The sequence below is a fragment of the Corella eumyota genome, chromosome 7 (genome assembly GCF_963082875.1).
Source record: "Corella eumyota chromosome 7, kaCorEumy4.1, whole genome shotgun sequence".
Lineage (NCBI taxonomy): Eukaryota > Metazoa > Chordata > Ascidiacea > Phlebobranchia > Corellidae > Corella > Corella eumyota.
In genome coordinates, this window is record NC_137496.1 from 3,857,702 (window position 1) to 3,880,665 (window position 22,964).

At 29.0% G+C, this 22,964-nt stretch overlaps 5 protein-coding genes across 9 annotated transcripts; 3 read left to right on the forward strand and 2 right to left on the reverse strand.

Annotated features, from left to right (window-relative positions):
* Positions 1-329: 329 nt before the first annotated feature.
* On the forward strand, positions 330-2,311 carry LOC145758976 (monocyte to macrophage differentiation factor 2-like). Its single transcript, XM_082572686.1, has 5 exons — positions 330-687; positions 785-971; positions 1,118-1,266; positions 1,340-1,492; positions 1,908-2,311. Exons 1-5 carry the CDS (start codon positions 482-484, stop codon positions 2,074-2,076), a joined length of 864 nt encoding a protein of 287 aa, XP_082428812.1. The 5' UTR covers positions 330-481; the 3' UTR covers positions 2,077-2,311.
* On the reverse strand, positions 2,294-3,734 carry LOC145758977 (ADP-ribosylation factor-like protein 6-interacting protein 1). Of its 2 annotated transcripts, none has more exons than XM_082572688.1 (5): positions 3,590-3,734; positions 3,063-3,220; positions 2,868-2,975; positions 2,573-2,775; positions 2,294-2,496 (listed from the first exon to the last, which is right to left on the reverse strand). In XM_082572688.1, the coding sequence occupies exons 1-5, from the start codon at positions 3,623-3,625 to the stop codon at positions 2,405-2,407; spliced, it is 597 nt and encodes a 198-aa protein (XP_082428814.1). In that variant the 5' UTR covers positions 3,626-3,734; the 3' UTR covers positions 2,294-2,404. The 2 variants fall into 2 exon arrangements, with proteins under 2 accessions (XP_082428814.1, XP_082428813.1); XM_082572687.1 differs by having other exon boundaries at positions 2,295-2,496; positions 3,578-3,734.
* A 366-nt stretch (positions 3,735-4,100) lies between these two features.
* LOC145759115 (nuclear distribution protein nudE-like 1) lies at positions 4,101-8,546 on the forward strand. 2 transcript variants are annotated; one of them, XM_082572868.1, is made up of 10 exons: positions 4,101-4,557; positions 4,653-4,806; positions 4,954-5,102; positions 5,230-5,366; positions 5,560-5,669; positions 6,219-6,330; positions 6,459-6,550; positions 6,865-6,930; positions 7,255-7,346; positions 7,477-8,546. In XM_082572868.1, the coding sequence occupies exons 1-10, from the start codon at positions 4,469-4,471 to the stop codon at positions 7,526-7,528; spliced, it is 1,053 nt and encodes a 350-aa protein (XP_082428994.1). In that variant the 5' UTR covers positions 4,101-4,468; the 3' UTR covers positions 7,529-8,546. The 2 variants fall into 2 exon arrangements, with proteins under 2 accessions (XP_082428994.1, XP_082428995.1); XM_082572869.1 differs by lacking the exon at positions 6,865-6,930 and having other exon boundaries at positions 4,109-4,557.
* A 940-nt stretch (positions 8,547-9,486) lies between these two features.
* LOC145760491 (microtubule-associated protein 1 light chain 3 alpha-like) lies at positions 9,487-11,198 on the forward strand. The gene is made up of 4 exons (XM_082574393.1): positions 9,487-9,693; positions 9,923-9,978; positions 10,058-10,164; positions 10,382-11,198. Exons 1-4 carry the CDS (start codon positions 9,654-9,656, stop codon positions 10,542-10,544), a joined length of 366 nt encoding a protein of 121 aa, XP_082430519.1. The 5' UTR covers positions 9,487-9,653; the 3' UTR covers positions 10,545-11,198.
* Positions 11,199-11,251: 53 nt separating this feature from the next.
* LOC145760490 (testis-expressed protein 2-like) lies at positions 11,252-22,964 on the reverse strand. 3 transcript variants are annotated; one of them, XM_082574390.1, is made up of 25 exons: positions 22,513-22,964; positions 22,296-22,435; positions 19,679-19,818; positions 19,200-19,360; positions 18,948-19,103; positions 18,729-18,786; positions 18,407-18,488; positions 18,181-18,333; positions 17,928-18,097; positions 17,368-17,519; positions 16,875-16,987; positions 16,521-16,611; positions 16,044-16,146; positions 15,876-15,963; positions 15,717-15,798; positions 15,497-15,551; positions 15,090-15,209; positions 14,966-15,009; positions 14,577-14,720; positions 14,027-14,125; positions 13,570-13,691; positions 13,321-13,446; positions 12,968-13,258; positions 12,490-12,610; positions 11,252-12,171 (listed from the first exon to the last, which is right to left on the reverse strand). In XM_082574390.1, the coding sequence occupies exons 1-25, from the start codon at positions 22,600-22,602 to the stop codon at positions 12,100-12,102; spliced, it is 2,973 nt and encodes a 990-aa protein (XP_082430516.1). In that variant the 5' UTR covers positions 22,603-22,964; the 3' UTR covers positions 11,252-12,099. The 3 variants fall into 3 exon arrangements, with proteins under 3 accessions (XP_082430516.1, XP_082430517.1, XP_082430518.1); XM_082574391.1 differs by having other exon boundaries at positions 22,296-22,445; XM_082574392.1 differs by lacking the exons at positions 22,296-22,435; positions 22,513-22,964 and adding an exon at positions 19,941-20,049.

Genomic DNA, 22,964 nt, shown 5'->3' on the forward strand with positions numbered 1-22,964 from the left:
AAATTCTTGCAGTTGTGTATAGTTTTTTATTTCCAAATTTTGCAGAATTTACAAAATAAAATTTGAATTTCCCGAAAGGCAACTATCATGCGCACCACGAGATGAGGTGACACTTAAATATCCACACCCGGATGTCGTAATATTTCAAAAACTTATAAAATTTTATTAATTTTAAAAATAGAATCGTTTTTAAAAAAAGATTATTAATCATTAAAAAATGTGTTTTAAATAAATAATAAACTTAATAAACATAAAATAATTAATCACGTCACATTGTTTACGTTACGATATTTGGTTTAGGTTAATCCCCTGGTAATTCGAAGGCCAAAAGTCCAAACGCTGTTATATGAAAGTTTTAATTAAATATTTACAAATTGCGCAACTTATTCGTCTTAATAAAGACTTGTTGGCAGCTTTAGGTAATTAGGATACTTACCAGCATGTAACGGACCTGTACAGTTGACAGTTAACCGCTGCAATCATGGATACGAAATATTCGTTAATTGACTTTGCCAAAACTTGTCGAAAGTTTAAGCTTATGAACCCAAGAGCTCGTCCAAATTTTATGTACTTACCAACTGAATATGAACACCACGCTAACACTGCATCCCACGCGGTTATGATCATACCTGGCATTCTTGCTTGCGAATTACTGGTTTGGAAATCGAGCCAAATCACTCGCAACGGGTAAGTGCATTAGTATACTAACTGAATAATGGCAAGTTTAAAATGTCAGTACAATTTATTCGTTAGTGCAATATTGTCATTAAAAATTGATTTTTAGGAATATTGCTGACTTTTGTACAGCGGATGGTAGTTTAATGAAATGCAATGCATTTACTAATCTAACCCATCCTACACATTCAGAATATGAATTTTGTTCTAGAGCATATGGGATTGCCATAGTCAGTTTGTTTCTAATATCATCTTTGTTTCATTGGATAGCATGGACACAAAGTAAATGGCAAAAGGTGTGTATTATAGAAGCTACAGTTGAATAAATTATTAGTAAGCAATATAATAGAACCATATGTTTAAAATAATATTTTTATCCACCTGCACATATGCGTAATATCAGGATATTCCTTAAATGATTTTGTTATTTTTTGAATGGCAGGAAATCCATGCAGGATGTAGCGTAATTCGACCTTCTTTAAACAAAGCTTTTCATGTTTGTGATCGTTCAACTATCTACTTCTTTATTGCTGGTTCATATACACCTTGGCTTATGTTGCATCAACTCAATGATGAAATTGTTTGGCTACAGTATGTTTTTTTTATTATGACTGGTAGAGTAATAATAAAGTATAACATTAAGAGTGGTTTTGTTTTAATTTAGATGGGCCATGTGGATTGGTGCATTCCTGGGTGTCTCATATACATTTGCCTTCTTGGAAAAATACAAGTTGTTAGACACTCTGTTGTATGTATTTCTCGGGCTTATACCAGGCTTGCTTTTGGTTATATATCACTCCACTGAAACAGCTCCAATGTAAGTTCAACCGACAGCATGGTGTTGTGTTAAGCACACTTGCTACACCACTAATGAGGTCGTGGGTTCAATCCCCACTGCTCTCATGCTGTAGCGCCTTTGAGTAAGGCGCTATAAACGGCGTGAACTCTTGCTGGGCCAGCACTTAATCAGCAGCATAGTTATCTGGCAATTATAATCTATATAATATCCCAAACTGCCACAGGTAACTTGGGACTGGGTCGGAGTAACTGATGTTACTCTATGTTTAAGTCGCGCAATCGACTTTCCCACATCAAGGATAAAGATATATACAAAAAAAAATGTGTAAAACCCAAAAGAAATTACATTTTTTCTTGTCAATTAATGGAAAGGACCTTAGATATGGTATTGATTTTTTTTCTTAATGTTTTATTACCATTTAATTTTTTTTAAGGTCAGGAACATTTGAGCTCGTCTTGGGGGGAGCTTTTTACCTGTCTGGTGTTCTAGTTTTTAAATGCGACGGCATTATTCCTTTCGCACATGCAATCTGGCATCTATTTGTAGCATGTGGAGCATTTTCACATTACTATGGTGTTTATAAACACTTTTACTCGTTATAAACTGTAATTATCTCTGTATTTTAGATTTAAGTATTATGAAATGTATATGTTTTTTTTAAAGTTTTACCTTTTCTAGTAAGCATTGTGTTGTATCATGACCAAATCTTCTTCATTTTTTAAAGATTTTTAAAAGCATTGTTTCCAGTTTATGTAGCAGCATGTTTTACTGTGTTCCACTTTTAAATAGATTTACTACCTTTATGTTAACTATACTGATTTGCCATTAAAAATAAAAAATGCACAAAATTTACAATATTTAAAATGTAATCGCCTTAAAAGTATTAATAATCAGTTTTTATATAGAAAAATATGCCATATGCTATGTACACTAAATTTTTTTTCCATTCGTTTCATTTTGGTGCTGTTTTAAATTTATCCACTTTCTGTTTATCAATCCCGGTAGGGCTAAAACTAATAGGACTAAAAAGACAGAAAAAATAATTTGTTTAATGTTATAAATTTACTAATATAAGGAAATGTTTTAATTATAGCTTACCAGTTATGTAGATAACTATCCAGTTGTTTACCTTGTAGGATATGTAACTATACACAAAAAGTGGTATTGTTATAGTCAAATAATAACGACAAGGATCATTAAACTTCAAAGTTTGTAGTTGATTAAACAATTTAAACAAACTTAAGAAAATTTCATGCAAATGATTATTTGATTTTTCTGATTTTCTTTTGTTTGTTTTTGGCCTAAAAAGGAAAATTTTCTTTAGAAAAAAACGGCTCTTTTACTAATTCAAAAAAAAATCTGCCGTAATGCTTGATGTGTTTTTTTAACTTACGATGTAGTTACTCGTGTTAGTATGTACAACACACAATCTAAGACTTTATACGAAAGAAAAAACACAGAAATTCCGAATACAATTGGTAGATCTAATGTAAAGCAAGGCCTAAAAAAAAAAATAAAATCGTTGAAAAATGTTTAAATTTGTTTTAAAAAGCTTTGATAAATATATTATTAAGTAGTGGGTGCTTACAAAAATAAAAAAGAAGTTGTTAGAATGATAACTCCCGGGTGATAAGGTTTTTCCCATAGGATAATTCTTGAAATGGGGGTATAGTAAGATGAAAATCCTCCTCTAAAACTGTTTTCATTTTTTTGATTAGATGCATATTGAAATGAAGTATCAGGTTTCTAAAACAAAACAAGAATAACTAGAGATAGTGAAAACCATTAGACTTATCTTATTAATCTATTCTTTACTAGTATAATCTGTAAATAAGAAAAGACTAATTACTACCTCACTACACTACTGTAGCTTTTACCTATAAAACTTAACATTAAAATATGTATAAAAATTAAGGGGTACTAACTACCTTGTCACATAGTAGCCACATAAACAATTCTAATTAAATTTTAAGTCAAACACAACTTCATCAACTGATGTATCAATATGATAGCCTTCTAATTTGATGTTGTCACCCAGTATAAAACTTTTGTAAACATTAGCCCAAAACTGGCCATTTTTACCTTTTTTAGCTCAACATTTACCTGTTTACTCACTTTTACTTTACTTTTGCAGTTTTTTAATTCGTTCATGCTGTTTCCGTGGTTGAAATAAGAAAATCTGGTTCATGTACATTAGGTAAAAGTTAAATATAAAACTGCTTAATATTATCTAAACACAAAAAAAACATTTAAAAAACACTACTAGTAATAACTTGGTTAAAAATAGTAAGAACAAAAGATCACGCCCCTATGGCAGTTGGTTATTACCAGGGAAATACCCTGGTAAAAACCGGGATAATTTACCTTAAAAAAATTTAAATTTTTTTTATTACGGGTTGCCTGATCGGATAGATATAAGTTTAAAGTGGCAATAGAACCTAGGACTAGCAGACTACGTTGTAACAAAAATTACCCCGGGACCATACATTGTGCTGTAAACGGTACAGTCCTTTCCACATCGAGGATAAGTGAAAATAATTAAATTGTTTATTTTTTAATAATCGATTATTTTACACGTTTATTTGTTAATCTAATTATTTTTGTTTATTACAAAACTTTTATTTACTTAAAAAAGTATTTATTAAACAATGTCACACTCTGGCAAGTTTTTAAAGAGTGACGGGTTTTCGAGAAATAATTACGTCACCATTCATGATTGACAACAAAAAAATGACGTCACTACAATGGTGTTTATGGTATGAAAAGGCAGACAGTTTTGTATGATTTTTAAACGCATTTTTATATTACTTCTTTTATATGCCCTTTCGTTTTTTATATCTGCGTATATTGTTTAATATTGTTTCTTACTTATCAAGCAATATCTAGGCGTAACTTTGTCTTTTTTCACTGTTTGACTGCTAAAAGTGTTTAAATAAAAACAGATCGTAATTCTTTGATTTTAAAGAGCAAAGCATTGGACGGGTTTTAAATAAAATGGCAACGTCTGATGATCCTACATCGTTTGTAAGTCAGGAAGATGAAATTAAATACTGGAAGGAAGAATCAATAAGACTTCGTGAAGTGTAAGTTTTTTAATTTTTGTTAAAAAAATCTGAACATAAATTTTCTTTTTTAAATATTATTAAATACTTTTACAAACTTTTTTATTCTTTTCCAGGGTTGTAGACGTACAAGATGAATTGCAAGAATTTCGAGAGTGTAGTGAAGAAATAGAAAAAGAATTGGAAGCGCAATTATTACAGAACGAGAAACAATTAAAAGAACTGAAACAACAAAATAACTCTCTAACATTTGAATGTGAAAATTTAAAGGTTGAAAATTTAATTTAAATAACCTAAACAATACTATGCTGCCCATGAATAATTTAAGCAGGATTTAAAAGTAATAACAACTGGTCAACACCATATGTTAAAACTAGTTACCAAAATCCTAAAAATTTAAGTAATTTTTTTATGCAGGAACGTTATGAGAAATTGCAAGAAGAAAGTTTTCGGCAAGTTAACGAACTTCAAGACCAAATCACAAAACTAACAGTCGCGAATTCGGAGTATTCGAAAGACGTGAGAGTCCTTGAACAACAAAATGACGACTTAGAAAGAACAAATAGGTATTTAAAACAATGCTAAATATACAACTTAAAAATATCTGGGTTTAAATAGATGAAAAACAAATAAAAATTTCAATTGTTAAAACAACAACTCCAGATATCTTTAATTTAAACCCATTTTTCACAGAGTTATTCTTGTATCTTTAAACGATTTTGAACACCGGTTAAATCAAGCATTAGAAAGAAATGCGTTCCTAGAATCTGAATTAGATGAAAAATCTGAACTTTCAATTACCGTTCAACGACTGCGTGATGAAGCGAGGGGTAAACGTTTATTACTATGTATAATACCCCCTTCAAATTAACACCTTTAATCAGTATTCGCACTTGTGCAGTTGTGCTATAGTTATACACAGAAATATTAGTACAGTGGTATTTAAACATGCTTTCATAAAGATTTGTAAATTCTGTATTTTTGAAATGTTTAAGTCTGAACATTTGTAAATTCATTTTTTAGACCTTCATCATGAATTATCTGTCAGGCAACGGAGAGTTTCAGAATCAGGTAGAGCGCACGAAAACAAACAAGAAACCCCGTTAAAAAGTGAAACCAAAAATCATAACACGGTATATACTTGTTATTACGTTGTTGTTTGACTTTTACCAGTGGTTAACTGGTATCTCTAGGGACATTTTTATAAATAAATACAGTGCTGATGTAACAGGTAAACATAGTTTCACTATATAACTAAAACATGTGTAAACCCAAATGGTTTGTTCACGTTTTTAACATTTAAATTATTTAACATATTTTTTATTTTAAATATTAAAAATGCATTGGTCCAGACATAATTTAAATTTAAATGCCAAATCTAGCTTTAGCCACCTTGACCTGCTACCTATGGCTAGATTAACTTGTTAAAGAGATGTGTGTAGGAAGGTCAAGGCGATAATTAAAATTCCATTCAATTAATTACATACTACAACCTGTATAATACATCAAAAATCTGCTTAAAATTATCAACAAACAATCATTAAAAATTAAACTCTGTAAAATAAACTAGATTTAAAAGTAAATTTATTACCAATAAACGTTTGGGTGTTTTAGCATTAATTGTTTTATTGTACCTATAATTAACAAGCTTAAGGTTCACACCTATTGTTATTTTATTGCAGGTAAGCCCTACACCAAGTCTTGGCACGAATAAAAAACTTTTAAATGGAGTTCATTCGCCGATGCAACCACTACATTCTATTTTACCTGAAACTCCAAAAGGACCTCAAAAATGTAAGAAAATCTGACAAGATTAAACCTACCATTTGTTTACTGCATATTCTTATTTTATCACTAAAGCTATCATTTCATAAAAACCCGTTTGTATTGTATATCTAACCCTTAAACCATAATATTATTAGGTTTACATTTTAATGGAGATAGAACTCCACTAACATCATCAGCGAGAATGTCAGCTTTAAGTATTGTCGGCGATTTATTAAGAAAAGTAACGGTAAGTAGAAAGAATTTAAAATTTAAATTTGATAATTTGTTATATATAAAATGATATTGCAACCTTAATTCATGGCAATTTTTTTTTTAAATTATTTAATTTCAATGGAATGATTGATTGTATTTTTTAACTACACATGTTAAATTATATTTAATTGCCAAGGTGTCATGCACGTAAATATGATGTAAATGTTATGTAAAACATTTAAATGTAAATACATTACATCATTAATTCAACAGGAAACTGTATACTAAACATTAAGTTTTTTGTCAATTTTAATTTCACGAAACAAACCTATTCTCATGATAATTTAGTTCCCTCTTCAGCCACCTCAGTTTACATTTGACTTGAGTCCAAAAAGTAAAATAATTAATAAACGAGTAAGTAGTTCAATGCATGAGGCCTGGGTTTTTAAATATAAAGTTGATTAATGGAAGGTGGTGTGATGTTAAATCATGCGTGTGTATTCATGTACCAATGAAAGTTAAATTGTGCAATGTGTGTAAATCTGAAATTGTTTAGCATGTTATTTATTAACTATATAAATCGAGACTTTGAATCAACAAATAATAAAAAAATGTTCAATGGCGTAACTGTCAATAAACAACAACTTCTATATATAGATCAAATACTTTTCTGCCTTTATTGTCATTTGAATGACATTCCTAATGTACTTGCTTTATAAAAGCTTTTTTTATTTTTAGACCCTTGAATCAAAGTTATCATCTTGTCGAAATTTTGTTCACGAACAACCTGCTAAAAAATCTCACCATTCAACCTCATCAGCATTGGATAGGTTTGTTAAAACTTTATTTTTTAATGTCTAACTGCAGTAGTATTGCTCCATACTTTATCTGTTTTGCTAATAATTTAAAAGCCTATTTTATGACTTTAACTTTGCATTTAATATTTTTTTTTTTCTACAGTCCTAAAGAATCCAATGGATTGAAGCCTGTTGTAATGAAAATAAAGTTGTAGAACCTGTTTAACTTAGCTTAAAGCTAATCTGAAGCCCATTCTAGCTAAATTTCGGTTTTTATCCTGGTTTTGGTGGAGCACAAGCTTAAAGTTGGGTTCAAAATCACACAACAGGTTGACAATGTATTATGTGGCAATTATAGGCCAAGTGGCTTTGAAGAAAATATAATAAAACAAGGTTTTATACTTTTCGCAACCATTTAAAAAAAGAAATGGCACTGGAGTATTTTTAAAATAGGATTTTATTAGTTTACTGGGAAATGGCTTTACTAACTTGAACTAAGTAAAAAGGAGCAAAATAAAACTAACGTTGCATGTTTTTATCAGAAAAAAATACATAGGCCTATCATCTAAAAAATAAAATCTCTAACAAAAAATTTTATTTTTTTAGTAAGCTAATTCCACTTTTACTAACCGTTGATACTCTCTTTACCCTAATTTCATATTTTTTCTTTCTTAATATGGTCTTTAGTTCCATATTTAAAGTATTTATTATTCCTTTAACTACTTGCACTTTTATATTTGTTGCTCACGCTATGGTTGAAATAGTTTTTTTTTTGTTCTTTCTACTTTATCGTCATTTCGTTTTCTAGTTTTCTTTCAATTGCAAATTTATTTTTTTACAATTGTTTAGGGCACCCTAACTTAACTTATACTAAAATTATTATTCAATTTGTATTTATTTTTAGACAAGGCATGGTGGTACACATTTTATCTTATTAATTTAAAACTGTAACAAATATGCTTTTAGTAAAAGAAAAATTTGCATATGTAACTTATAGCTAGCTAATTATTCTTTCAAATTTAATATATCATATTGGCAATAAATTTAGCTTTAAAAATATACAACTAAGTTTGTATAGACTAAAGCCATTCAAGACATCTGAACAATTTAATTTTTCCGCAAGTCATAATTATTTTGTCGACGCTTCTGTTAACACATTTTGTTTGCTTTTTTCTGTATATTGTTTTGCTTTTTTTTTTAGCAAATATAAGTTATTTTTGACAATTGTTTTATTGTGACCTAATAAAAAGCCTTTTAACGAATTTAAAATGTTTTTTTTCAACAATCGGCGAGACAAGGCTTTGTAAAAAGGTGACATAATATTTGCCCAGTAACAAAGTTACTGTGTAAGGCTGAACTATAGCCATTGTTTTCAATATACAATAAACTTATATATGAGAACACAGCCTTACAAGAAAAAAAACAACATTTACTTACGATTTTGAATCTTCAGTTTCGAAAACTTAAAAAGGCAATCACTTCTAGAAATTCACAATTCTGTTCACAATATGATCTGCACATTAAAAAAGACCATTAACATACTTTTAGATATCGATTGAACAAATCATTTTTAGGTTCGAAGTGCATACAATTATTAACTTTTTTAAAAAGGGTAATCGAAATAAATTATCATAATGATTGACAAGATCTGTTGGGCTAGAGATATGTTTAAAATTAAGTTATTAATGCTGTACTAAGCCTAAAAAGTATAAAAATTGCTGATGCTAGAAACCACGAGGAGGCTAAATTTAAAATAAACATAACTTACTTTTTGTTTATCCTCTTTACAAAAATCAAATACATGTTTTAAAAAACGGTTTCTGGGTTATAAAACCAAGAATTTATAAAAAAAATACTAAAAAAGTTATTAATATTCGAAATACAAATTAAAGTTACTTTAAACGGATATAACAGCATATTAAGAAACACCTAACAAAAGGGTTTAATGACTTTATGACGAATCACGTGATGTTATTTATGATCAGCTGTGTTAGTAAACAAAGAGATTTTCTTAGCGTCAGCTTTTACGTCAACTTATAGAAGAAAATTACGGAAGTTAAGCATTATTTAACGTCAATAAGGGATTGTTTTAACAAAAGACACATTTAGCTTCATTTTGAATAGCTTTTACGCGAAGAAATTCAAGTTAAAAATCGCTTTATAAGCTAACAGAAAAGGATTTTCTAATCGCAATAAAGTTTAACAATCTGACAGTAAATAACTATTTTTTGCAGTAAAAACTAAACTTGTTCGTAATCTGTGATAGTTAAACATTAACGTGTGTTTTAATCAAGAAGTTTGTGAACTTTTGTGTGAATATTAAAAGTAAAAATTAAAAAAATGACCGGGGAAAAGACCTTCAAACAACGAAGATCGTTTGGTAATTATTTCAAATTCTTACCCTTTATAAATATGTTATTGTATGTTGGTCTAGGTAATAAGCAATAACAGTAACAGTAACACCTAAGTATATCACCAAGTACAGAGTGACCTCAATTTACAAGTGTTCATAACATACAGCAAACAGACTTTTAAATTATATTTATAAATAGTAGACTGTTAACTCAATATTTCTAGGTATATTTTAGAATTTTATTATTTAATTTTAGAGGACAGATGCAAGGACGTGACCGAAATTCGAGAAGAACACCCAAACAAAATCCCAGTAGGTTAAAATCAATTTTAAAACTTACATGCTCATAAAACAAAAACCGATCAAAAATTTTAACTTGTTTTATTTTAAGGTAATTATTGAGAGATATCAGGGTGAAAAACAACTTCCTATCCTCGACAAAACCAAGTTTCTCGTCCCTGACCATGTCTCAATGAGTGATCTAGTTCGTATTATAAGGTAACTAAATCCTCACCAATTCATGCTTTATCTTGTTTGCAAAAATGACAAAGTTATATCTGAGTATTTAAATGCTGTTGGTCTATAGTGAAACATATGTTGTTAAGTTCAACTTACATGAATACCTACTCTTTTATTGGAAGACTGCATACCCTTTTTACTGAAAACCATTTAGATTGTCCTGATTCCATTTTATTACCTCTATAATAATATTTAGGAGGAGGCTTCAACTCAGTCCTAGCCAAGCCTTCTTCCTTCTTGTAAACCAACGGAGTATGGTGAGCGTGTGTTCTTCCATTGCGGAAGTTTACCAACATGAGCACGACCCTGACGGTTTTCTCTATATGACATATGCTTCCCAAGAGGTTTTTGGTAACTAAGTCTACCCTTACTTTTAAATCAGAACACTCATAATTAAACATCAAGCAGAATATAATTTCCACATAAAAAATAGAAAAAAAAATTGGATGTTCTGTATGTAAATTTTCTATCTGTAGTGTATTCAGTTTAGAACGATTAAAGAGACCTAAAATATTTGTAAAAACAACTGTCTTTTTGCTTAATGTAAATAATGAAAATAAATTGGCAACTTGGGAAATTAGGTGCAATGGTTTTTGGCTTGGTACATTGTGCTTGGCCATAAGTTTACTGTGTAATAAATTCGATGATAAAAAAACTATACATACATTGCACGCTTGTAAAAACAGTTTTAAATCTTTCGTATTAATGTGCTTTTAATCTTTCAATGTCATTTTTTTACGTGGTGATTTCTAAATTGACATGACGTTAGGCTGAACAAGAAATTTTTTACACTTTTAAATGCTGTTCGTAATATAACAGCCCTTTCAAATGTTTTATGATCAATAATTGGTGTGTTATTAATTTAAATTAATTCAACAGGACAGATAAAATAAACAATTTCTTTAAGTTAGCTTAGTGTCGGTAATTCTTTTAATTTCTGTGTTTTTTGACTTTTCGCACTTAACTTTAAATGTTGTAAATAAATGTTTAAAAAAAAACGCGACCAGTAATTTTAAAACAATATCTTTAAGTTAGTTAGGTTCTATAATAAGCTAAAATATTATAAGATCACATTTTTATTCATTGCACATATAATAACATTAAGTTTATGACATCAAAGCATGTTATGTATGTAACAGGGTAAATCACTTTGCAAAAATACTCGACGCAAAAGGAAAAATGACTTATTGTTGTTGTTTATTATGTAAATGTAATAATGATAAATAATTATTCTAGTTGTACTAATAATTTATGTGTAATTGCATTCTGTAATTAGGTAAGTGAACTAGATAGAGAAATCAATATCTAATCTAATTTGTTTCCTTAATTAAATAATAAATAAACATCGGACCTTTTGCTATTAAAGTTTTCATCTATCTTAAACTAAAAATTAGGACAAGGCAATAAGAAATATAAAAATATGGACGTGGTCACAATTTCGAATATTGTTTATAAAAACCTAAATCTCTTTAAAAAAAAGAACTAAAATTGCTTAGCGATTAGAAACTTAGACACTATTGCACAATAAACCGTTTCGCAAATGCTTAAGGCTATACAATGTCGGTGTTCTTATAAAACAAGTAATAATGTTGATTTCACCAAGCTTATATTGCACTTTTAATCATAACTAATTTTTGTGCCTTTGCAAGAAGGGGTTTTAAAAATACGTAATATTTTAAAGAGAAAACACTGCAGGCTTATATACCATCCTAAGCTAAGATAATATCCCAAAGCAGAAGACAAAATAAAAAATACTGCAAAATCTTACTGACACGGTTGCGCAATACAAAGAAATGTACTTTAAAGCATTTGTTACCCCTGTTTGTAAACCTTATGGTATCACAATTGTGTGGCATTGCAAGAAAAATATAAGAGAAAAAGACAAATGAAAAAAAAAAAAGGTGAAGAATTGGGCTAAGAAGGAGGCCTGTTGTTAAACATGATTGGAAAGGGAATATCGTCCATGTTTGGTAAGACCAAAACTTTCTAAAAAAGTTCAATAAAATAAAAATAACAAAATTTCAGTAAAAATAAAAATTAAGTTCAATAAAAAAAAATAATAACAAAATTTTGTGTTAAAGTTCAATAAAATCATAAAAAAGTGTTTTTGGTTGCTTGAAAAAGATATAAAAGTCATTTTCTTTAAACTGGTTACCATACCTCTTATTAGCTAAAAGTATTATAAAATTGTATGCATTTTCTTACAATATGCCTTTGTTTTTGTTTGTAAAACACAGTTTAGCAACAAAAAGTTGATCCAAAAAATTACTTTAAAATCTAAAAAAATACAAGTTTTATATTTACCATGAATTCTCTCTTTAACTTGTGTTCAATCCACTCAGTAATATGAGTCATTTTCACAACTCTTTCTCCAACCTTGGGATGGGCTTTTACAAGCATATGTGGTGGTTCTTTAAATCCATACCTGGTTTAAATTAACATAAAAATTAACTTGATTAAACAAATAACATAGTGATCATTATTTTAAAACTTGTTTCTTTATATAGTTAATAAAATACGATTTAATATTCATTGTTTACTAAATAGCATTCTAATTTATATACTAATAGCAAACAAATAACATTTGACTCTTTATTATAACTGTTACTGAATAGCATTCTAATCTATACTAAAAATAGATGAATAATTGTTGCAACTATATTACAACTAATAATAAGCCTATTTTTTATGGGACAATCAACTAATTAATTGAAAGGCATTTCACGAAATGGAATTATGTATGTTGGTAATGTGGAAGCTACAGAATATCTTCAGTACTTACCATATTCTATCTGTTGGTGGAGGAGGAATATTAATAAACAAAGTCCCTTGTAACTGTAATATCTCTACAGTCAACAACATCGGTGTGTTCGACACCGTCTCCAATTTCTTTCGAATGTAATCGTTCTCTGTCGCTTTCTGGAAGTATTTTGACTTCGTGATCGTGTCGACAATTTTCATCCACTTTTTAGGGGGAGCACCACTCGGGGAGTTTCCAATTTGACTGGGACTCGAAGGTGGGGGCTCGTTGCCAGGGACGACAGCTCTGATTGTGTCTTTAATTAAAGAAGGTCTGAAATTCGAAAATTGATTTTAAAATTGAATTTTAAAAAATACAAATATTTATTTACTCACCCATCAAGTTTTGATACAGCAGTCTGAACATGATTCACCATTCTATAAACTGCTGAGTCATCATCTTCATCTGATGATTCAGCACTATCTTCTGCATCACTGTTAGTGATGGCTGATGATGATGAACTACAAAAAAATACAAAATAATTTATAATTAAGTTAAGAAAGCAATTGAATAGGAAGTGTTAAAGCATCTAAAAAGAATGTTACAATGTTAACAAATACTTCTCTAAGTAAGATAATATTTACTGTAATTTTTCAGAAGTTGGGGGCTTTTCTTCATTTTTTCCCAGTTTTGTGAGCACCATTTTTGTCTTTAACGTCATCTGAGCTGACCCAGTATAAGTCACCTCCATCTCTAACCAAACACCCTTAAAAAGATTAAAAAAATATTTTTTCCAAAAATCATAAACCAAAACCAACTTATTCATTTAGTACACATAAAAAGGAAACTAAAATGTTACCAGAATTGCAAAATCTATAAAGAAGCTTAGTGGACAAAATATATAGGTGTATTTATAGGCATACAAAATAAATTAAACTGGCAATTGTGGTAAATTATCATAGGCAAAAATTAGTTGAGGGTTGCAACCATATAAAGAGTTGCGACAACTAAAATTTAAACAGTAGGGCGGGCTATTGACTAAATATTCTAATAAAGTTTCTAATTATTGTACACTTATTTAGATTAACTAAAAAATATTACCTGAGCATCGAGTTTTGGTAATGATATTTGATGAACGAGAGGAACTGTAGACCCTAAATTCATTTCAGTCAACTTTAATTCATCCATAAAGTACGGAAGCTAAAAACAGAAAAATAAAATATTAAATAAAAAAATTAGGTTTTTAAATAAGGAATGCTACATATTAAATAAGTTTTAAATAATAATGACATATATAATATGCTTAGCACATAAAAAAGTTTGTATTATAATATTAATAGCAAAGACTAAAGATAAATATTTATATATATTATTTAAAATGGTAACCAGGCACTTCGGCCCCCGGACACTTCAGCCAAGACACTTCGGCCAAATTTTTTTTTTAAAACAGCGGGGATTTAGCATTTTAATTACCGCGAGAAATTTTATTTTCGTGTAGTTATATACAGTTTTTTAGACAGTATTTGAAACAAAATAAGCAATAAATATATTTTTTTTTAAATAATAATGTGCAAGAACATGATATCTTTCTTTTGGCGTGTCAATTTTTTAATTTTACAAACTATAACCTATAAAAAACTTTAAAATTCACCCTAATTTTGTCCAATTTCTTCTGAATTTTAAGTGAAACCTTTTTCGCCCAGCTTGGTTGTCTCAGAAAATCGAACATAATTCTTCCTAGTGCAGCATTTAACCAAGCAACACCCAATCCTGGCTCTTTTATTGGATCTTGAGCCTACAAAAAATAAAAAAGAGTTGGTTTGCAAATTTTGATAGTGAACTGATGACACTGAAACTTGGTAGCAGCACTTTGGAAAAGTCACTGGGCATCACCACATGATGTAAAGGGTTTGATTCCGATGGCATGTTATTGCACCCTTGAGTAAGGCTGTGACAGTAATTACCTCTTCTAAGTACAAACCATGATACCCTCCTTAAAAGTTTATTTATATCAAAAAAAGAGCAACATTTTTTACCAACCTCTGGTGATTCTGGTGTTTTTGGGAGCAAATCTTTCTTTTCCGCTAAAAAATGAAAATTGTTAAAACAAAATTCACAAATTAAAATTTTAAAAAAGTTGTACAAAAACACACAGAATATTAACCTTGGTACGACTTGGGGTCAGGAAAAAGCCTCGAAACGTGGACAAAATAATCTTGAAAAGCCCGAAGTGGATCTTCATTTATTCTCTCAACGTTGTAAACACTTGACGCTACATAAGTATCTGCAAAAAAATTACACAGAATTAAAAGAAGCAGACCATTTCTAAATATCTACATCTACATATTTTAAAGACTATTTGAGAGCTATATAATACAGTACATTACACATTTTGTTACTTGGTTGAGTGCCAGCCAAAAGCTGCATTCTTGCTTACTGTGCTGTCTTTGTGCAATATAGTCAATATTTGTCGGGGCACCACAAACAGCAATTTTTTTTTATTTTAGGGTCTTAAATTAGTCATATGTTTAAACATATTGTCTATAAAGTTTCATATAGGTTTATGCTTACCTTCTTCATAATGGTTTTCAATCACTCCCCATGCACTTTCATTTCCCTCATTATCCTTTAAATAAAAACAACACAAAATTAATACCAATTTTGTAAAGTCAAATATAAGCCTAAACACTTTAAATTGCATAAAGATTGCAATATAAATTTAAAATCAATTAAAAAAAAATCAAGCAATTTTTTTTGCATTTTACACTTATATTTTCAACTTAAGTTTTACCTCTATTGTCTTAAGAGCAGGGGGTAAAATTTTAACTGAAGCTTTGTGCCGAATTAAACACACATTTATAGAGCGCTGTATTCTACAAAAATAAAAAAAACATTAATTTTAATTTTTTTCCGTCTTGGAAGTTACGTTAACAATATTTTGTTAACAAACCTATAGAACCATTCTTCTTTTTGTCTATCTGTTCTTCCGAATAAATAAATTATTTCATTTTCTTTGCTCGCGTTAGTTTTTGTGTCTTCTAAAAATTTAAATACAGGTGAATGAGTTGTTGTTAATTGCATTTTGCAAAATTACAAGTTATTTAAATTTTTTACATACCGTCTTCTTCTGTATTATCAGTCTTGGGTGGAATTTCAACACAAATTGGATACTTTTTGCTCCACACTCTTTTCTTTACTAGACCAGGAGGTTTTAAATAAATCTGTACGAAAAAAAATTAAAAGTAAATTTAAAATGTAGCAAAAAAAAACATACAAATTTATATTTATTTAGGTTGCAGCACAGCAATTCCAAAGAAAGGTGGCCCCTATAAAAGTACCCCTAACATAATAGTAATAAAAACAATTTACCCTATCTACTCTTTACTAAAACATAGTGCTGGGGAATTAAAGTAAAAAAAAATTGGGAGAGTTCCCGGTAGAAATGGGTAATTATAAAAATGTTAAAAGCATGTTTTAAAAATAAGATAATTTTTCTTTTATAGGGTATATGGTGATAATATTTTTACTTAAGTCTAACATAGACTACATAATTTTTAGGCACAACATTTTCATGTTATTAAAGTCAGCTTCTTACTTTGGCAAAAGTTATATCATAAAGTCGCTGATGAATCACATTAGAAAGTTGAATATTACCTTCATTATACAAACATTTTTTCGGAACATTTCTGAAAATAAAAATTAAATGACATTAATTTAAGTATAAGTATAGTGGTTTGTGTCATATTAAAATTGGTAGCAAGCAGTACCATGGAAAATCTAGTTTATTGGCGAAGCAATATCACTACACTGTATAGTTAATCATTACATTATATAAAATAACACATTTTCTCATATCATAATCCTCACTATACAAATTGACATAAGAATACTCCCTGAATACAGCGAAAATTTATGCTATAAGAATGTTTTATGTAGGTTAAATACATACTTGAATGGAGTTTGTAATCTTAGAGTACTGCCATCTAGAGTAATAAATACTGATTGTGAATGACTGATATGATATGTATCGAGATCATATGAAAATATCTCATTCATCCAACCCTATATAAAAGAAAATTTAAAAAAAATAATAATAAGAATATTAAATGGTGTAGTAGTCAGAACACTTCCTACACTACATCAGGTTCTGGGTTTGATTCCCAGTGATCTTATGCTGTAGCGCCCATTAGTTAGGTGCTATAAACAGTATCAATTTCTGCTGAGCCAGCACTTAATCGTCAAGCAGTTATATTTTATAATATTCCAAACTGGTACAGGAAACTCGAGACTGGGGTAATAACTGTTACTTCTTGTTTAGGTCATGCTTTTGACCTTTCCACATCGGGGATAAAGATGTATACAAAATAAAATCAGATTTAAACTAAAAAAATAAAAGTGTAAAAATTTTTTATAAAATATTATTTTTATTGCCAAATACTTGCCTTTAATGGTTGTTCTGGGTCGTATAAAGACTTTGGAATATCATAAGGTTGTGTTTTGTTTAAATAACTGAGTTTAAAGGGTCTTGGTTGAGTGGAGCCAGGTGAAAATATACACAAAAATGCACAGACAAACACAACACCACAGATAAAACCTAAAAAATATTGAAATTACGAAATAAAAAAAATAAATTCAATTTTTTACTTTTTAAAAATATTAGTTTTTAAATTATATATACTGAAATAATGTTTACAAGTTTAAATGTATTTTTAAATTTTTTTTAATAAAAACTGGTGGCTTAACACAGTGGGTTATCATCACATGATGTCTTGGGTTTGATTCCCACTAATTCCATAAAATAGCACTTAATAAAGGTAGTACCAACCAAAAAAAAGGCCCATTAATAGATTAATAATAAGGCAATATACCAGGTTAATAACATCTTAAACTGACAAAGGCAACTTAAGACTAATCTAGAGCAAATAATTTACTCTATGTTTAGATAAAGCTAACCTTCCCACATCAAAAATAAATTAATAATAATAAAATTAAAAATACTTACTTCTTATAACAGTTAAGGCATACTCAGGAACTGGGTAAGTGTAATAAAAATAAACGACAAACACACAACATAGAATAAAGAACAGAGAAGGAGGAGAATTATCCATGTTTGAAGTTAAATTAGTTTCATTTTCTGGGAGTTGGTGATCCTCTGTAGAGGGCTTGTTGTTACTATAAAAAATTAAATTAAAATTTTTTTTATTCAATGTTTTTTATTTAAAATTTTTTTTTTTAATTCTCCAACTGGCTCTTACTTAATGGCATCTTTATCTTCGACTTTGTCATCTTTTGGGTCTTCTTTAGCCTCAAAATTCTCCAACATCTCTTCCTCTGAAAGATCACTCTCTTCTTCTCGACTTTTTCCTCCAAGAAGACCAGAGAGGCTCATGGCAAAAGATTTTTTGTAACTGCACCAAAAAAATATTAATTTATTTGAAAATTTTAAGACCATAAAAGCTAAGAAAAAATAAAATCACTAACCTTGATATGCTTTCAGTCTTTTTAGGAGTCTGTTTTGTCTCAAAATTTGGTTGTACTTTCTCCTTACTTTCTGATCGAGTATCTAAATTCAAATTCAAAACAAAAATCACATGATTTCAAAAACTACACCACCACAAAGCATTAGTAATTTACTTAACAACTAAGTGGGCAGCCTTTAATCATAAATCAAAATATTACAAAGTTATTAAGTTGGTTTAAATGAGTTTATAAGTTAAAACAATAGTTTTGACAGCTTCCAATCTAAACATTTAGTCAAGACTCAAGGGTGTGATTAATAAGTTAACAAGTAACTCGAAATTACAGAATGAATGTGTGTATGACCGATGTCTCTTCATGTTACTGTTCACAGATGGTGTATCCTATTTAAAAAATAACAAATATTTTACAACATTCATAAAAGTGAATAAGTAATTTTTTTACCAACATATTTGAAAAAGTTTTTTGATAACCTGAACTTAAGTTTGTTTTAATTTCTGAGGTATTTTTTTTTTTAATTTAAAAGTTAAAATGTTGATCTCACAAACTCTTCATCTTCTTCTTCTTTCTGCCTTTCTTCCTCCTCTTTCTTTAAGTTGAGAAGACTCTGCAGCGGATCAGCGACTTTCCCCTTAAGTCCCTGGAGGTAGGAATTGACTTTTGTGTCCTCTTTGCTTTCCTTAATGTCATCCGTTTCAACCTGGAGAAAAAAAATTCAAAAAAAATTTAAATTTAAAATTTTTCGAAAAAAAATTTTAAAATTGAAAAATAATTTAATAAAAAATTTTTAACTTACTTTAATTAAACCAGAATAAGAAGAAGTAGGGGTGAGTTTAAGATGCACAGACGAGATTGTATCTAAATTTTCTTGTTGTACAAGATTAGTGTTAGAGTCCTCAGTAACTACAACAGTCTCAAAACTATTCGGATTTTTGAGAGATTGCACTTTGTCTGTGGCTGAAAAATAAATCATTTTTACTAAAAAACACATGTTTTAAAAAAATTTGTATCTTTTTTAATGTGAAAGGACCAAGTAAGCAAGAATGTAGGACCAATTAGAGGTTACTTGAATGCACAATGGCAGTTAGGCATTGTAAATCAAACCCAGGAACCCATGTATTAATGCCAAAAAAGTGCTTAAAAAACTTAATAAGAAATTTAAACTGCCAATAACGAACAAAAAGTGTCAGTAAAGCATTGGGAATCAAATCCAGGACCTCATGTTGTAAAGCCCAAAAATGCTGTAGAGACTCAATACCAAACATGAAAATGTACCTTGTTTCTTTAAAGTGGTGAAAATCTTAGCTCGGTGAGTCCACATCGAGGTTGCTGTGTTGTAATAACCTTCAGTTGGTTCGTCTGTCACAGTGTTCATAAAATCACGAAATCTGCCGGGAGTACCACTTTTGGTTGGCCTAAAAATAAAAATATTGTCAAGCATGAACTCTAATAGTTTACAGGAAAAAATTTTTTTAATAGCTAGTCTGTTAAAAACCGATTTTAAATAGTTTTTATTATAGATAAAGAAAAAAATTACATTTTCTATTTTGCCCTTCTCAATATATATTTATAATCTTTTAAATTAGCAAAATCATAAATAATTCCAATTCCTAAAATCCTATGAACCTAAGTTATTAATAAAATTTCTTAAAACAGTGTCTATATTATACACATATTTATACATATGAGCTAACATAAAATTCTATAACACTTCACTATCATTGCCCTTGCAACTTTCTTATTTATTATTCATCTGTATAAGAGAATAAAAAAGGTTCTTAAGCCTTCTGTCTGGTCCACTAATTCCTTTACCAAACAAAAATAAAATAAATCCATAGCTCTATTAAATTTCTAAAAATAGATGGTTCAATGTAGCAATTTATTTTTACAGTTATTTTGCTTATGTTATTATAGGAAAAATCCCCCTATTGGACAATCAAATTTTGTGATGGAAAATTTCGTAACTCGAAACATGTTTAAAATCAATTATACACAGAATATATTGACGTTTAATCAATCACTGTCTTCTCCATGAAATATTAATTGCAAATTGTTTTCAACATAAAAAATACAAAAAATGTAGAAATACCATAATTTTATAAAAAAAAAAAATATTTTGTAAAATAGATATCTTAACAAAAAAAAATATTTTGTAAAAGTTATGAATATTTTTCTTTCATTATATGTATTGGCTTTAGTTTCAAACATTACATACTTCTGGCACTTTTATTGCCTTATGAATTATAAACACAAAAGGCATTATAATTTATGACAGTATTTGCCTCAATATACTAACAAACTAGCTATTATATTTAACACTCTAGTAATAGTACCGATATAACAAGGCCAAAAATACGTTTTAAAAATCGCATGCTATCTAATGCTTTTTTATATTGCTATCATTTAAGCTTACAGAACCTACGTATATTTTTTAACAGTCTGGCATGAAATAATAAAACAGAATAATGCCTTCAACAGACAGCGGAAACACATGGAATTGTCGGCTTTATTTTACAATGTACTCTAAAAACGCGTAACAAAATACCCGTATGTATAATGTATATACGTCAAATTTATTGCGCGTCAAATATATATACTGTTACGAATCTGACACTCAACTACGTTAAATTGTAGCCTAAAAAACGACTAACAGTGCATTTTTATGGGAAATTTCGGTTTATAATCAGGCGAATCGGCCGTTATCTCAACAAAACGCATGAATATTTTATTAATAAAATCTTGCCAAAGACAAAAGCGCACTACTTTTTAAAAAGACATCGTTTAAAATTTGTACACGTTTTAGTTATTTAAAGCAAGTTATATTATACAACATATTATGGTTGGGTACATAATAGGCTATACTATCTTAAAATCAGCTGATTGAGCAATAATTAACCTTAAAATTCTGCAGACGCAAAGTTTTTTTCGTATAATTTAAAGAGCACGTCATCTAACAAAAAAAACACGTGACTCGATTTTTTTTCGTCTTTGTTTCCTAACCTACATTATCTACTAATTTCAATTCATTTTTGAATACCTTTAATATCTTTATACCTGCTAATAATATTCTAAAAATCGTTTTTTTATTGATTTTGCATGAGCGCACAACATACAGACATATAAATAGCTGTAAAAAAGATGCAGTAATTCAATAAAAAAATGGAATCTAATTTGAGCGCCCTTTAATATATTTCTTTTTAAATTTTGGAACAATAAAATACCAATACAGTTATTTTTAAAAATATATGCTTTTTGAATTATATAAATAAAAGGTCATTAAAATATTTAATAATACCATCGTGTTGTTACCAATGCAATAACGTTCATCAAAATTTGTTTTAAATTCCTATCGTTATTAGAATTTGCTGAGTCGTTATTTTTAACTAGATTTTCGCAACTAACAAAAACATATTTCAGAAATGGGGGAAATTCGCCCGCGTTAATAGAGTCATGACGTCATCAAGCATATGGAATGCGTGAGAATAGAGAAAAGGGGTCTATATGCGAGAATTTTTAATAAGCTAGCAATTGAAACGATTTTGTTTACATTTTTCCCACGCATGTAAGCGTAACTTTAACATAACATAACTTTTTCAGTTTTTACACTTTACATTTTAACGTTTATATGAATTAAATTTTTTTTATAATGGGTAGCATACTGTAAAAAAAAAATTATCAAAATAAATTAATGATTAAGCTGTTCATTAAACAATAATGTAAAAACAGCACCTCAAAATATAAAGTCTAAACAACCGAAACTAATACCTAAGTAAAAAATCTAATTTGCAATCTACTAGTGTATAATAAACTAACATAAATTTTCTTATTTATTAATTTTAACCTTAATATAACCGCAAAAACACACAAAGGTATGAAGAAAATTTAAACTTACACTATTTGCTTCTTCTTGTACCTAGGGGAACTCCCTCCATCAAGCTCTAACTCCAAAGATGAAGAGGATGATGTGGAGGAGCTTCGTAGAAGAGGATGGTGCTCCACAACAGAGGCTTTTGGTGTGCTCTCATTTTCATCCTTAACAAATCTCAAGTTTTTATTATTTAATGATTATTTAGAAAAAAGTATAATTTTTATTTTTAATTATTTTTTACCTCTTTAATTTCAGTTGCATCCGGATCAACATCCTCCTCTTCAACTGAGATCAAATCCTTCCAAGATTTTAGGGAAACAGGTTTCATCATCTTGTCCACATTATTTCGTTTACAGTTACTTACTTTTAATTTTTCGTTTCTACGTAATTAGGTAGCAAAATACAAATTAAAGAAATGCAACAAAATTAAAAAAATATACAACAATATTCAGCATCATAATTTCAACTTAAAAAATATATCGGCATAGGTGTGAATCGCTTGCAAAAATCATTCAATTTTAAAAATTAATATTCGAACTGAGTTAAAAAAAACAAAACATACATAAACAAATGCGATATGATCACAAAGTCTTTATAATTAACAAGCGACAAAAGGTAATTATCAATAACAAAAATCACAGCATTGGCTGATATATGATACATAGAACACCAACATCATTTTTAAAGTTTGAA

Coding starts and splice junctions, on each gene's coding strand:
- LOC145760491 (XM_082574393.1), top strand. CDS start 9,654: ATGACCGGGGAAAAGACCTTCAAACAACGAAGATCGTTTG. Junction 9,694..9,922: donor CAAACAACGAAGATCGTTTG/GTAATTATTTCA, acceptor ATTTAATTTTAG/AGGACAGATGCAAGGACGTG. Junction 10,165..10,381: donor GATCTAGTTCGTATTATAAG/GTAACTAAATCC, acceptor AATAATATTTAG/GAGGAGGCTTCAACTCAGTC.
- LOC145758977 (XM_082572687.1), bottom strand. CDS start 3,625: ATGAACGAATTAAAAAACTGCAAAAGTAAAGTAAAAGTGAGTAAACAG. Junction 3,221..3,577: donor AAGTAAAAGTGAGTAAACAG/GTAAATGTTGAG, acceptor GTTTTGTTTTAG/AAACCTGATACTTCATTTCA. Junction 2,976..3,062: donor ACAACTTCTTTTTTATTTTT/GTAAGCACCCAC, acceptor TTTTTTTTTTAG/GCCTTGCTTTACATTAGATC.
- LOC145760490 (XM_082574390.1), bottom strand. CDS start 22,602: ATGATGAAACCTGTTTCCCTAAAATCTTGGAAGGATTTGATCTCAGTT. Junction 15,210..15,496: donor TGAAAACCATTATGAAGAAG/GTAAGCATAAAC, acceptor ATTTTTTTGCAG/ATACTTATGTAGCGTCAAGT. Junction 14,126..14,576: donor AGAAATTGGACAAAATTAGG/GTGAATTTTAAA, acceptor TTCTGTTTTTAG/CTTCCGTACTTTATGGATGA.
- LOC145759115 (XM_082572868.1), top strand. CDS start 4,469: ATGGCAACGTCTGATGATCCTACATCGTTTGTAAGTCAGGAAGATGAA. Junction 5,670..6,218: donor AAACCAAAAATCATAACACG/GTATATACTTGT, acceptor ATTTTATTGCAG/GTAAGCCCTACACCAAGTCT. Junction 7,347..7,476: donor ACCTCATCAGCATTGGATAG/GTTTGTTAAAAC, acceptor TTTTTTCTACAG/TCCTAAAGAATCCAATGGAT.
- LOC145758976 (XM_082572686.1), top strand. CDS start 482: ATGGATACGAAATATTCGTTAATTGACTTTGCCAAAACTTGTCGAAAG. Junction 972..1,117: donor CACAAAGTAAATGGCAAAAG/GTGTGTATTATA, acceptor TTTGAATGGCAG/GAAATCCATGCAGGATGTAG. Junction 1,267..1,339: donor GATGAAATTGTTTGGCTACA/GTATGTTTTTTT, acceptor GTTTTAATTTAG/ATGGGCCATGTGGATTGGTG.